At 34.6% G+C, this 14607-nt stretch overlaps 1 protein-coding gene across 1 annotated transcript in view; it reads left to right on the forward strand.

Annotated features, from left to right (window-relative positions):
* RALGPS1 (Ral GEF with PH domain and SH3 binding motif 1) overlaps positions 1-14607 on the forward strand; it is an 83586-nt gene that overhangs the window by 11827 nt on the left and 57152 nt on the right. The window contains exons 4-8 of the mRNA XM_088525419.1: positions 2312-2362; positions 4507-4590; positions 5076-5165; positions 7578-7670; positions 10067-10193. Of these exons, the coding sequence (XP_088381545.1) occupies positions 2312-2362; positions 4507-4590; positions 5076-5165; positions 7578-7670; positions 10067-10193 (445 nt within the window). The remainder of the gene's footprint in view (positions 1-2311; positions 2363-4506; positions 4591-5075; positions 5166-7577; positions 7671-10066; positions 10194-14607) is intronic.

The following is a 14607-nucleotide window of genomic DNA, read 5'->3' on the forward strand; positions in this document are numbered from 1 at the left end:
GTTGGGGATATTATTTATGCTATTTTTTAATACAGTTCATGTGAATTTCTAACACAACAAAAAAGATGTTGGCCATAGTAGTTCTTCTCGTGCCACGTTTTCACTGGCTTACCCTGATCCTCTCTCTTCTAAGGACATCTCAAGTCTATTTACTGCTTCTGTGCAACTCAGAGGAATAGAATAAACCTTTTTACAGTAAATTCTAACAACCAGTAAATAATGCATGTAACATCATCTTATATCTACTGTAAAACTAGTAATCTAGTAAACTGGAATATTGGGTGCAGTTCTGGGCTCCCCAGGACAAGAGGGACATGGAGCTTCTCGAGAGGGTCCAGCATAGAGCAATGAAGATGATTAAGGGACTGGAGCATCTATCGTATGAGGAAAGATGAAGCGAGCTGGGCCTGTTTAGCTTGGAGAAGACAAGACTGAGAGGGGGTCAGTCTATACATCTTGGTATAGATATCAAAATGTATAAATATGTGTAGGGAGAATGTGGAAAGGATGGGGCCAGACTCTTCTTGGTGGTGGCCAGTGACAGGACAAGGGGTAACGGGTACAAAATTAAACACAGGAAGTTCTGTCTCCATATGAGGAAGAAACTTCTTTGCTGTTTACGTGCCAGAGCCCTGGCACAGGCTGCCCGCAGAGGCTGTGGAGGCTCCTTCTCTGGAGATCTTCCAACCCGCCTAGATGGACCCTGTGCCCCTGCTCTGGGTGTCCCTGCTGGAGCAGGGGTTGGACTAGACGATCTCTAGAGATCCCTTCCAGCCTCAATCACTCTCTGTGCGATTCTCTGTAATCTGAATGGCTCGGACAAACTTGAGTTCAATGGGAATGCTGAAGAAAAAACAGGTCTGGGCTTGGTGGTGGTATTATGTTGAGTATCTACATTTTGAACAGTAGGTCTGTGAAAGATGGGGGTTTTGTGTTGATATATAGATATTTAGAGAAATGGAATGCAGTCAAGTGAAGCTCAGCTCTTCAAGTTTAGTGTGTTATTTTATTTTTCTAAGTTTAGAAATGGCACAGGAGAAAATCCATGGCACTAATTACATAGCAGAAAGACCAGCAGTTTGGCAATGGTATTGAATTTTGTATTTACCTCCTCAGTGTTTATTGTTTTAACAATGGCTTGTTGAAATCATTACTAATTGTTACTGTTTTTTTGTTGTTGCCTTTTTTTTTTTTTTTTTTTTTTTTAATAGTAAGCTGCATAATATGGCTCAGACTGCTTTTTGGAGCATCTGCTTTGCATCTTACTAGTAGACAGAAGTTAGAAACTTCCAGGTTTTGCAGGAGCTGTGGATGATCTTAATGACCTCTGAGTTTGCAAATGCCTCAAACATTATTCAGAAGTATAAGTCCCAATATAAGAGTGGTCAACTAGAGCTTTGTGGCAAAATCTTTGTCTTAGCATAAAATAAAAGCAAGATATAATTAGAGTATTTAAACTGTTTATGGAAGGAAATTTCAGTGTCTGACTGTGAAATATTACACTTATTAACACTTGCTCACATCTGAGCGTTAATCCTGCTAATAGAAACTTAAAAACAAAATCTTCAAATGGAAAGTTACCATTCTTAATTGACAGAATCAAAGGAGGAAAGATCTAAAGAAACATTCTTTAAACATGTTCTTCCAGATATCGTATCATTTAAATGGCACAATTTAAGGTTTAGTAGCATTATTATGGTTAAACATAATTTACGTTAATAATGCTACATATTTAGAATTAGAGTCACAGAAGCAATGCAGGTACTTTATCACTGTGATGCTAAAGGTAAATAGATAAATAATAAATATTTTTATCAAAATAATTGTTTTTGAAACAACATTGCAAACCTTATTAGGGCATACTCATCAGTGGCACTGAAAATTTCTGCATGATCCTTTCAAAGCATATTCCAATGATTCCAGTAACCAGTTAGCACATCATAATGCTTTAATGCCTTTCAACCCAGCAAATTAAAAAATGCGTTCTGCTTTCTATGCGAAAGCAAATCCTTCTTCTTGCCACTTCTGTACTGTAAATATAGTTCTAAAACAGCAAGACTCTCAAAACCATTTCCTTTGTTATACCACTACAGGTTCTGCAGTTCTTCACATTGGTGTAGTAAATAATTGTAAAAGAAAGCAGGGACATGCTGACACTCCAAATGGTGGAGTTCTGCTTGTGGTATGTCTGCCTGAAGATTAGGGGCCTTATTCTGGACTGAGCAAATCTGAAGGGCCACAGCAAACAGATGTAATATGAGGAGATAGCAAGCATTTATTTACATTATTTAAAATGTTTTCTTTATTTCAGAGCCAGATTACTCTTATGGATATGCCAGTATTTAAAGCTATACAGCCTGAGGTAGGTTTTCTTAAAATATCCCTTAAAATTTTTGGATTTCAGTGCATGAAGAAATGTAACCAGATGGAAATACAAGTTGTTTACCAAGAATTTCATGTAATTAATATCTACTATTTCCTCCCATTATTGAAAGTCCTTGCTAGGAAGAAACTTTTCTGGTAATAGCCTTTTCAGTGATGTTATAATTGATATTAACTGTCTGCTTTGAGGACAAGAGAAAGTGTAACAAAATTGTTCTGAAACTGCTGTTGTATTTTAATTCTACCAATAAGAACACACTGCTTTCTTTGGTGCTTGCTTATGCAAGGTGGTAAGGAGTGTTTTGCAGAACAAGCTTCTTTGGAATTCAGCAGGTAGTGGTAAATATACTGACATATGGAAATAAGGGAATTGCACTTTGTTTCCTCTGCCAGAAAGAGGAAATGAAAAAAGCATGGAGTTGAAGTATTTTGCTTTATTTTACACAGCTTTCTTAGTTCAGTGGGAGAGCTTTACACAGCAGCAGTTCTGAGTTTTCAGCTACTGGGCTGACTAACATTAATCTACAGTTATCTACTGTTGAATTTGTTGTTTGAGAGAGTGTTATATTGTTGTTTTCTTCAAGTTTAACCGTCTTTAACATGAATTTGTGCATGAATTAAGATTTTTAGAGTTCTGGTTATCAAATGCACAAATATCCTTTAAACCTGGCAGTTGCTGAGGCTTTTTGTTTGTTTTGCTATTGAGATAACACTAAAAATGCGTTTGCATGCTACTTTATAACAGCTCAGTAAGAGACCTTTGATTAACAATTCCTTGTAATCCAGTAGAAATAACTACACTAACATTGTAGACTTCTATTTAGCTTTATTTAGAGATTTTTTTTTTTAACATCCTGGAAATGACAGTCTCTGCATATTTGTTGTATGAAAGTTTCTGTTGTAACTTTTTATTTTTCTTGTAACTATCTGCATCCTTCCATACAACAAGATAAAGTTTAATACTGGGAATAGTACATTTCACCAGTTGGGAGAGAGGGATTGGAGGGTGGGGAAGTTCAGGAGGAGAAGTTGGATCATTTACTCATATCATCAACTTTTCTATTTAGTCCAAATTTTAAACCTAGTAAAATTAATTTAGCATTTACAGGATTTTCAGTTGCTACTCACTAGCCCTGTAACAACTATTTAAGATCCTTAGATTCCTCTTCCATTTTTCTAACATGAATTTTGCTATCCCTAGTAGAGTGACTGAGATTTTTCTGCTTGAGCATGTAATTTCCAGGCTCTAAGATGCAATATGTACTGATCATGTGGTGAATCTGTCTTGATGTGTGCAAATTGGCATAGTTACATGCAGAAGGCTTAAATGTTGGAAGACTGCATCATGAAACGTGTTTGGAACTGAAAATGATTTTCCTAGTACTCACACAGCAACATGCAGCCTTCCATTTCTGGAGAAAATGTTCAGTTTATCAGTGTGAATATAAAGTGCCTTTTGGAGACAGAATTCTCTTTGGCTGATCTGCTTTTTGACCTGACATCCTCTGAGGTTAATAGCAATCATTTGGAAAGCTAAACAACATTCTGATTGAAATTGTGGTGCTAAAAACAGTTATTTTAGTTTGTATTGTGGTGAACTCATTTCCAGTATGTACATATGTACCACTTTTTAGATACATAAAAAGTATAAAGACTGCATAGATACATAGAAGTTTAAATCTGTAATTAAAAGGAGCCAGTCTGTCTAAATATGTTTGGAACTGCCTAAAATAACCATTTGAAAATGGATATTTTCTTTCTGGCAGAATCAAATCTGTAGGTACTACTTCAGATTTCCTTTGACGTATTATTTAATACAGTTAATTTAAGGAGAAATCATTAATTATGTTTTTCTAACTTTATAGTTCCAAGAGGAACTTACTGTATTTATTTTGCAGTTTAAGTGAAGATATTTTTTGCTGTAGGGCACTTAATTAATTGTAGTTACAAGTATGCTACAGAATTTATCATTTTTATTACTATAACTTCACTTAGACTAGCTACCATGAAATGAGTGCGTTTCGTTTTAGAAGTATCTGGTAAACGTTTTGCTTGGGTATCAGTTTCTACACTTAATGTTTTTGAACATTACTGATGTTTAGGATGATCTTTTTTTTTTATTAGGAACTTGCCAGCTGTGGATGGAATAAGAAAGAGAAACATATCCTTGCTCCAAGTATTGTTGCCTTTACTAGGAGGTTTAACCAGGTAAACGATATAATTCATGCAATGAAGAGATACTATTTGCCTTTGCATAAAAGGTGAAATAGAACTACTCTTAGGTATTAAAACTTAAGAATCTGTTTAAATATTTTAGTAACGAGGTTTAAGATTTTAAAATGACAGTTCCTCTTTCCAGTTTTTGTCCACATTTTTTTCTCTATTTTTCCGCTAGACTCTAGTGCTCCTAATGCTCTTTGCTGGTGTGTCAGCAGGCTATACTGCATGAGCTTTTCTTCCCTTTCTTATTCTGTGTTCTTCCTATTCGTTCGGTTACCATAGTGCTGTCCCACTTTTCTTCCTAGTTCTTAAAGTCCAGTGGTACTGCTTTGGGGTGATTATACAGATGAGAATTCATGAGATCACATCTGCTCTCTTTTCCTACCTTGTGTTTTCCATGGAACATCATGAAAGTGTACACATTTTTAATAAAGTCCTTTTTCTGTAACTAAATTCGTATGTTTACTTTATAGGTCAGTTTTTGGGTTGTACGAGAAATTTTAACAGCACAGACCTTAAAAATAAGGGCAGAAATATTGAGCCATTTTGTGAAAATAGCTAAAGTAAGTGCATATTTGTTATACTGTTATGCAAAATCTTACTTCCTTTTTGTTTGTTTCTGCACTACTATCAACTGGTACTGGATTACAGAGGGTAACATTCTCTTTTAGCACATCTGCTGTGTTGTACCACATGGCTAAGACGAAGGTATGCCATCTATTGTTTTAACCTAGCTGAGTGAAAGTATTCAGTTCAGTGTTACTGATCACTGCTCTAGCTCTTACATTCTTGCCTAACAAAGTTAAAAAATTACTTGTTGCTGTCCACTTTCTGAACTGCATAAAAATAAAAACAATATACTGAAACGCAAGTGTTTTGCCAACACTGAAAATACTTGTAAACTCTTTTGTTTTGTCCCCCCATTCAGATTTATCTTTTTATAAAAGAAATCTCTGAATCTTTTTTTGCTTCTAAAACAAACATTGTGAAGTATCAAATAATTGTTGATATAAATTACCGCTGTTCAAACATTTTATTTTAATGAATTTGAGCATTGCTTTTAAAAAGTCACTTGTTACGCTCTTTAAATATTTAATTTCCTTCAGTAATTCTGTGGATGTTGCTTAATTTCAGTGTTCTTCAAGAATTTCTTGTATCTAATCTATATTACAGAAATGGGTATTGTTCTCTAAAATATAATTGATGTTTCAAGGAAGAGTCTGGGACAACTGATTTATCACTGAGGATGCTGTTTGTAGGCAAAATACTTGCCTGCTTCAAAACCTCTGGTCCCTTTATGGTGTGTGGGCATCTTTGATATGTACCAATGCTAGTAAGAAGACAGCATTTAGATCAAAGGCCTGAGTGCTAATCTTGTACATGTGTCATAGTGGGTCAGTGTTTGTGCTGTATTTTTTTTTAACTTTCCAAACAGCTCATGTTATCGAGTCTGGGGAATGAATATCTGTGTAAAATGTGCAAAAATAATTAAATACTATTTTTCATACAATATGAACAGTTTGTTTATATATGGTGAACATGTTCCACTAGTTCATGTAGAAGTTTTCTGCAGAAAAGAACATATGTAAACGGGTTCGTGAAGAATGGACCGCTCGGAGATGTGTGGGTAGTCTTAGAAATAGCGGAGTGTTTTGTGGTGGTGGGCGGGGGGAGGTTGTTTTTTGTCCTGTGCAAAAAAGAACAAACAGCCCTTTTTTCCCCCCTTCCTCCTTTTTTTTCTTCAATAAAAATCAATTTTTTTTCTCATGCTTCTGAGCAAGGAGTAAATCTGTTGCTCAGGGAGATGGACTGTGTTTTATTCAAGCATTGTAATGGTATGTTGGCTGAATATTTGATGTATCATTCCTTTTTAAAGAAGCATTTCTAGGCATTTACTTATTTATCAAACCGATGTTATTTACATTTAAAGATTTCCTGCTCTTTGGAAGGTTGCCTGCAATATCACTTACAAAGCTATGACTTTTTCCATCATGCTTGGTCTCTTGCCCTATTCAGCAAGTGAGGACCCAGGAATCCAATGTTTTGAATAAAATTACAAATTCTTAGCAAACAGACTTACATTACCTTGGTCAGTATAATTTCAGTTTTGTGTACTGCCAACATATAGTAGAATTCGAAATGAAGGAATTCTTAGGCAGAATTGTCAGTAATATCAACTCGGTGTCAATTGTCAATAATATCAACTTCTCTCTGTGCAGAGACTGGTTGATATTATCAAAGTCTTCAATAACAAGCTACTGTTTTTAGTAACCAAAGCTGGAAGAAGAAATATGCAACTTTATGGCTTTTTTTTATTCCCTTATATTCTTGGACCTATATGGTAAGAAACTTACCAAATAAGCCAGTTTTATTTAAAATAATAAGTATTTTGAGATAATATTCTTTTGGAAAAGCATCTTCTTTGAGAGCAATGTGTTCTGAGTGTTTCTCAGCAGCGAGTTATTTTAAGGCACGATGAAATGAAAGTGTTTGCCTTGTAAAATAAATTAAAAATAAAATTATATTAATTATGAAGCTGTCATCAGCATCTTTTGTTGATATTTTTAGCCTGATTAAATGCTCTACTTCCAAAACAATATTGTTAATGTTTTAATTTATTTTGATACATTATTCTTGAAAATAATTATTTCAAAACAACACATTCAAATTAGTCAACAAATCAACAAAACAACACATTCAAATTAGATACAATTAGCATTCTCAAAACTTAAACAAAACCCCAAAACTATTGTCGTGGTGGTATATTAGGAAAATTGATGGATTTTAAAGCGGGCTTAATAAGAATTTCACACGTTGAAAGAATTGAGCTTTTTTTTTTTTTTTTTTTTTTCCCAATTATTGATGTAAACTTTGTATTTTATTGTTGCAAATTCTAGATTAATCTTACTTCCCTTTTAGGCATGCTAAAAATATTTCTCTCTCCCTCCTTTTTTTTTTTTTTTTTCCCCCTCCAGAAGCTTCTAGAACTGAATAACCTCCATTCTCTTATGTCAGTGGTATCAGCTCTGCAAAGTGCACCTATTTTCAGGCTGACAAAAACCTGGGCTGTAAGTTTGCTTTTGAGCACTGTCTTGTGTTTTGTTGTTTGAATTCCGACGTTTTCTGAACTCTTACCAATTGCTTGTGTTACAGCATCATAGCAGGAAAAGTGATCTCGTGCATGTTTTGTTAAAGCAGAGCTTAAATGGCTGCATGTTTAAAATCTGTTTTCTCAAAAAAGTCACTGGAAGCTACTGATTACATGCTCAAGAGGATTTTGGTTGATAAATAGTCTTAGCAAACTTCAGTATGAGAGCATGTATCTCTATCCTGTTACACAAATCATTGTATCATTAATAAACTGCATAATAGTAAAGGGGAAAACTTACATATATGGAAGTAATCATTCTCTGTTTATTTTACAATACATTTCAATTTTGATTTATTTTGGAAATTGAAAGCATCAATAATTCAATTTTCAGAAGTAGTCTCTTCATAACAATTTATCATTTAAGGTTAACAATTATATAAACTACATATGCAAATGTTTTGCCTATTTTTCTAAATTGGAATATACCATTGTAAGGTAGCTGTACATAATTCTTTGAATATACAGAGGATTAGGTAATTCTCATTAATTCTGTATTTCCCCCAACATGAATAACACGACTAAGAACTGATGAATATATATGAATACTTAAGTTTCTATCTTAGTTTATAACACTCCTAAAATGCCTGTAACTTTTTATGTTTTGAAAGTAGAAAATTAGGCTCTGATGTAAGAAAAGTGCAATTACCTGATGAGCAGCTTGCTTGAAGTAAATATGACATTAGAACTTAAGGAGGGAAGGCCACTTCTGTGTGAAACTAAGTCCATGAATAACTCATTGTAAGATCTACTAGAAATTTTACGAGCTTGCATTGTGCATCTGTATGTAATGTACTACACTCATTAACACTTTTTTCAAAGCATTTATGTAACATATTTAAGGAATTTAGAATGCCATATGAGAAGAAAATAAAATGTGACAAAGGCCCAGCTGAGAAGTGACATATACCAAAGGGAATTCAGAATTCAAAAGTTACTCTTACTTAAAGGCATTTTTTTTTCTTCTAAGAAAGAAGAGCGTTTTCTGTTTCTGATGCTTACTGCTGATCCTAGTGAAATTTCAGTGTTTGTCACGCCTGTGAAAAGTGTATGCCTAGTCTTGCATTGATTAGAAACCAAACGGCTTCTCTCTCTCTTCCCCCCCCTCCCTTGTGCTTGTGGTGAGGAATTATTTTTCTTTCAGCTACAAAGGGTAAAATTCTGAAATTCTGCAATGCTGACATTGTGCTACATTAGACAGGTTGTTCTTTTTTTTTGTTTTTTTTTGTTTTTAATTTTTATTCCCCTGCCTCCCTCCCCCCGCCCTGCTGGTGTTTTCAAGTATATCTTGATCCAAATGTTCATCCTGTTACATCCATGTGGAGGTTTCAAAAAAACCAAAGGCCTTTTCAAGACCCAGTAGTCCAAATATATGCTACAGTACAGAGTTAGGACCTAAGGAGTTCTCAGTGCTATTTAAAAAGTAAACAGTATAGTTAACTGGAATCATTTCACTCTTGTACCTATTACATTAGTTTATTAACAGATGTTATTTAGCTCTGATGTGGGTGTGCTGTTCCTGAGTTGGAGGTTTCAGTGTTCCTATGGACAAGACTCAGTTTTACTGATGCCCTTTGTCAAGTCTGTCTTGTTCTGAACAAAATTGAGTGAAGTAATTAACTCATGCATATGCATTGCATTTTAGACTCATGACTATACTAACAAAAGAGCAAGGTTTATGAGCTCTGTAGTAAAAGAGATGAAATTTAGAGAGGAAGAGGTTTGTTAAGAAATGTTCTGGGAACAGCTATCTGTGGTCAGAATGTAAAATGCAAGAAGTCAGTGTACAGTGTCATAATCCTCCACTCAGACTGGCTCAAATATTTTTTTTAAATAATCTTTAAAAGATTACTGGTGTATCTAAAAGCAGCTGAAATAAGGTACGTATTTTCATAGCTACAGTTGTGTGCTATGTGTTTATGCTTCCACATTTTGTCACGAATGCTATTTCGTTTTCCAAATTCAAAAAGCAGTTCAGCAGTTGTGGTAAATTCTGAGAACATTACTGGCTGTATAGTAATACACATTTTTCCTTTAAAAATTTAATACTACTGATGTTGTTCAAAACTCTGAAGTAGTGATAGGTGGATTCTTCAGAAAGTAATAATAATAATTATCCTTAAGATTTAAGATGAAAGTGCATTTTTTCCTTAACTGGCAGCACTTCTTCAAACATTGTGCTGTTTTTAATGGGGATGAATTTAATCTTAACTTGAGCATGCCTTTCTTTACGGTGAGAAATTCAATAAATTAGAATTTGTTGTCTTTGTACAGCTCTAAATTTTGATGATTTTCTTCATTTCACTTTCTATCTAGCTTTTGAATCGCAAAGATAAGGCCAACTTTGAGAAGTTAGACTATTTGCTGTCCAAGGAAGATAATTATAAAAGGACACGCGAGTACATCAGAAGCTTAAAAATGGTTCCTGCTATTCCATATTTAGGTGAGTGAGAACATTTGTCTCATTTATCTGTGTAAATATGCAAGAAACTGTAGTTCATTTTGACAATCACTTATGTAACATGTTGTGCACCTGAAGCACACTAAATATAGAACATATGATTCATTTCATTTGATATTCTGAAAAATTAAATCTGGTGGAGATTTTTAAGGTATAATGCTGTCTAGGGTCACACTAACTCGTGAAAGTTTCATATTGTACTGAACTCTCAAGCCATACATACGTTTCCTGTTTAGATTTTATTTAAATTTATTAATATTTGCAAGAGCAATGTCTTCAGTTACAACATGATTTGAGACCTTGCACCTATGGTTTGCTAGACTGATGCTTTAGATACCCCATAACTCGGAATCTCAAAGCTGTAATTTTTTAGTGACAAGTTCTTGTGACTACGGTGAAAAGAAGTGCAAGCTGAAAAGGTAGTTTCATTTATTATTTTCGGCATTTCCCTTTTATTGTTTGTGTGGGCACACTAAATCCTTATTTTCTTAACTTTTCTTTTAGCTCACTATCCCTTCACATTACTGAACTGTAGTAGCATTCTTGAATACTGTGGTCAGATTCCTGCTAATAAAGGCCATTCATTGTACTGGAATATCTTTCCATTGGTAGGGATTTTAGAAGTAAGAAGTTAGTCTAAGAAGTATTTAATCATGTCTAAGCAATATATAGCATAATAGCATAATATATAGCATAATCAAAACAGTAAGATTATTTATTGCAATAATTTTCTAGTGCCCAAAGAAGACAAATACTATTCTTTTTCTACAGCAGTCTATGTGTATAAAGTATAATCCCATTGAAGGAACTTTTGAGCATTCTATAAATATGACTCTCAGGGAAAAATAAAGAAATTCCTAAATAAATTATTGTTTTTATCTCAAATGTTCAGCACAAATCATTAATGTTTCGTAAAGTTACTTCTTTATGGCGTATTCAGTTGCTTGTATCTTAAACATTTTTAACTATTGGTGTAACCACAGACTTTACTTTTAATGCAGCTTTGCGCTCGTCTAACGTCATTTTGCCTTGCTCTTCAACCACATGAATTAATGCAAAGTGAGATGTAAAATAAGTCTTTAGGTAAAGTCCTAGTCTCCCATCTGTATTATTGCTGACACAGAAATTTCAGTTAATGCTCTACAGTTACAGCCACATGTATGAAAAGGAAACATAGATATTCTAAGAATGACGCACGGTTTTTAGCATGGCTTCTTTGTGACACTTGATGCAAACTGTTCATCAAATTTCAAAAGGTTATATAAGGGTTTTTTTTTTTTCTTTTTTTTTTGCATTTGCTTTACAAGCTTGCTTGTAGCCTTAAGGCATTTAAAGGACTCCTAGAGGAAACAAAAGGACTTAGGAATGCATAAGCTCTTCAAACTTGTTACTAGCTTGATTTAATTTGTAGCATGTTTTTGTAGTATCTTCATCTCCTTGATTTTCCACTGTTGATTCTGTTTATTGCATATATGTTGGAAGCAATTCATGACATATATTGTACTTACTTTAAATCATTTGAAAGTAATAGCCCTATAGATCCATCAGGGTAAGATCCTTCCAAAATTGTGATTTGCAGAAATACTTTTCTTGTTTTACCAAGAGGCTGTTAGAGAAACAAACTGATGCCAAGTGTAACGAACTGAGCCTTGTTGACAAATAGGTTAGCATGGACAGCCTGACTTAAAAGACGGTAGTGGAGTTTAGTAGATTGGCACTTAGATGATGTGAATAATTGCTGGAAATATTTTGCTTAGGGTATTTGTGCTTGTAAAGAGAAAGCCTTGCACAAATTTGGGACTGTCAAATTCTAAAGCATTTTTTGTGTACTGCTTTTATATCTGCTTAGCCTATAAAGCTCCATTTTTATCTCTTACTCAGCAGCAAAAGCAGGCTCAGTTTTGGTTTTGGACTTGTTTTGGCTTGGGTGAAAGATGTAATCATAAAATGCAATCTGCTGTTGTACAACTGATGGTTCACTGTGTATTTGTCATTTATGCTCTATCCTCCCTAGAGGATAGAAGAGTAGAAGCAGAGATAGTAGAGTAGAAGAGGTCTTGATTGGCTTTTATTTAGCATCACTATAAGTAGGTTTTTGTTTGTCTCTTCCCATCACTGCTCCCCACAGGACTTTCTCACCAAATTTACAAAATGTGTATATTTGTTACTCGAATTTGTAATGAATGATATGGCTGGAGAGCATGTCTAACTGAGAGTTCAAGGGGAAACAAGCTTTTTCTGATGATCCTGAGTGAATTTATATGCTTATATAAGAAGAGAGACATTATGATCTGCATTGCTGGAATATGTGCCTATATATGAATGTCCAGCTTCCCTGTATTCATGAGCTTTAGCATCAGCTGTTGTGGTGCTAGGAGTATTGTAGTAGTCATTTAGCTGTAACTTGTCTTCTGTTTAGATTATGCAATCCTAGTACGTAAACAAGTCCTGTCAAGTTCTAACTTTTGGGTACCTGAGGATTTCAAGACACAGATTTGGGGGTGCCGTGATGTAATGGAAAATATAAAAATATAGTAGCCAAACTAGATCTTAAGTCCCATATTTTCAACAAGTTTTTTAAACAATATGAGTGTATAATGGGGCAGTATTAAAGCACATACTCTTACCAGCAGAATTTTGAATTATTGCTTGCCGTTTGTCTTTAGTTTCAAATAAATGTATAGTTAAGAATTAAAAAGAAATATGGTTGATTGCTTTTTGCCGTCCTGGAAACAATTTTTGGCAACAGTAACAGGAATGAGGTTTTAAAATTTCAGTGTATGCCCAAAACCAAATCTCTGACAAGGGACCCTGAGGATGCTTAACAATGTTCGGGAAGTATATACAAGACTTGCATTTTTGAGAACCTGCGTAAATAATACTTTTACTCATGCTTTTTTCTACTCTGCTACCTGAAATCTCTAATTACCCACTGGAACAAGAAAATCTGACAGTATGAAACAGAGCTTTTAGCAAAATAAAAACTTAGAAATGGTATATGCAAACACTTTTGTACCCTGTCTCTAATCATTTCTCTTCCAAACCGATGATTCCTTGTACACCCACCTCTTGGTGTATTTGACCACCCACAGCAATCTTCTTTGACAGCAGGGGGTCACTGTAGAGAATGGGCATGGACTGCACATAGTATTCAAGATGAAAGTGCACCTTAAATGTATACAGTGACTTCAAAATTTGTGTGTTCGATTTAATAATTCCTAATATCCTGTTAGCTCAGCATTTATTAACAATGAAATAAGTGAGTTATTTTCAGGAACTACTCATTGTAATCCCAAAAACTTAACTTTTAGTGGTAGTTATTAGTTCCTTTCATTTTCTGTGGAAAATAAATCCTTATTTTCCTCTATTTGTGTCACTCTGTCTATCTTGGTAGATGTTTATCTGCTGTCTCATTGTCTAGACTCTGTCTCATAAGTCCTGCAATTCCACAGTCAGCCCTTCTCTGTTACCAGAATTGGTTAACATCAACAGAAGCTTTTTGTTCCGTTGCTCACCCCCTTTTTTCAGGTCACTTATGAATATATTGAACAGCATGAGTCCCAGCCACAAATCCCTGTGAATAATAGTCAGTACTGTTTATGTAAAATATTTCATATTAAATAAATTTGACAGCCATTCCTAATGGCCACACTAAAAAAAAAAAAAAAGTTGAAAAACTGCTTAGAGCTACTGAAAATTCCATGGAAATAGCTTAAGGTCTGAAGGATTGCTTAACTAATCAAAAGAGAATGTTCAAGGAGGTCTGAGTATGGCAGATAAATATCTTTTGGGTAAAGACAATAATAGGCACAGGAAAGCTTCATTAATCTAAGGATTAGGTTAGTTACACCTGAGGATTCCTCCACCACAGAGAGCACCACTCTCTTCTGATAGCAAAGATGAGGCTGTGTCCCTGCCCTTTTGAAATGTTTCTCAGCTTCCCAAGATGTGCAGTCGCTCCTTTGTGTAAGTAGGCAAATATAGGAAACAAATGGTGTGTTCACAACGTCAAGCCCTAATTGGTGAAATGAGAATATTCTTTACTATGTGTAAAAGATCAGCAAGAGATCAGCAAGACTGTGGCCCCGAATGCTAGAAACATTTAGCCACAGTTTGGTCTGAGAAATAGGAGCAATTAAGTTTTGAAAATTTGTGGATGGAGTCTTTTCCAGTGTTTGTTGCAGGTGATCTTTTATGCTATATCTGTATATCATTTAAAAAAAAAAAAAAAGTGGGAGCGTGCTGCTACAATCTATAATTGTGTAAATATATACCTGTAACAGTGGAGATAGGACTTTGATAACAAAAGAGTCCCTGGAATGAACCTTTGTGAAATTTGTGCATAACCGAATAAAGCATTGTTGACTCAAATGGCTTAAATATGGTAAGATAGCCT

The sequence above is a fragment of the Tinamus guttatus genome, unplaced genomic scaffold (genome assembly GCF_059628265.1).
Source record: "Tinamus guttatus ecotype Peru unplaced genomic scaffold, ASM5962826v1 Tinamus_guttatus_pri_ptg000226l, whole genome shotgun sequence".
In the NCBI taxonomy this organism is placed as follows: Eukaryota; Metazoa; Chordata; class Aves; order Tinamiformes; family Tinamidae; genus Tinamus; species Tinamus guttatus.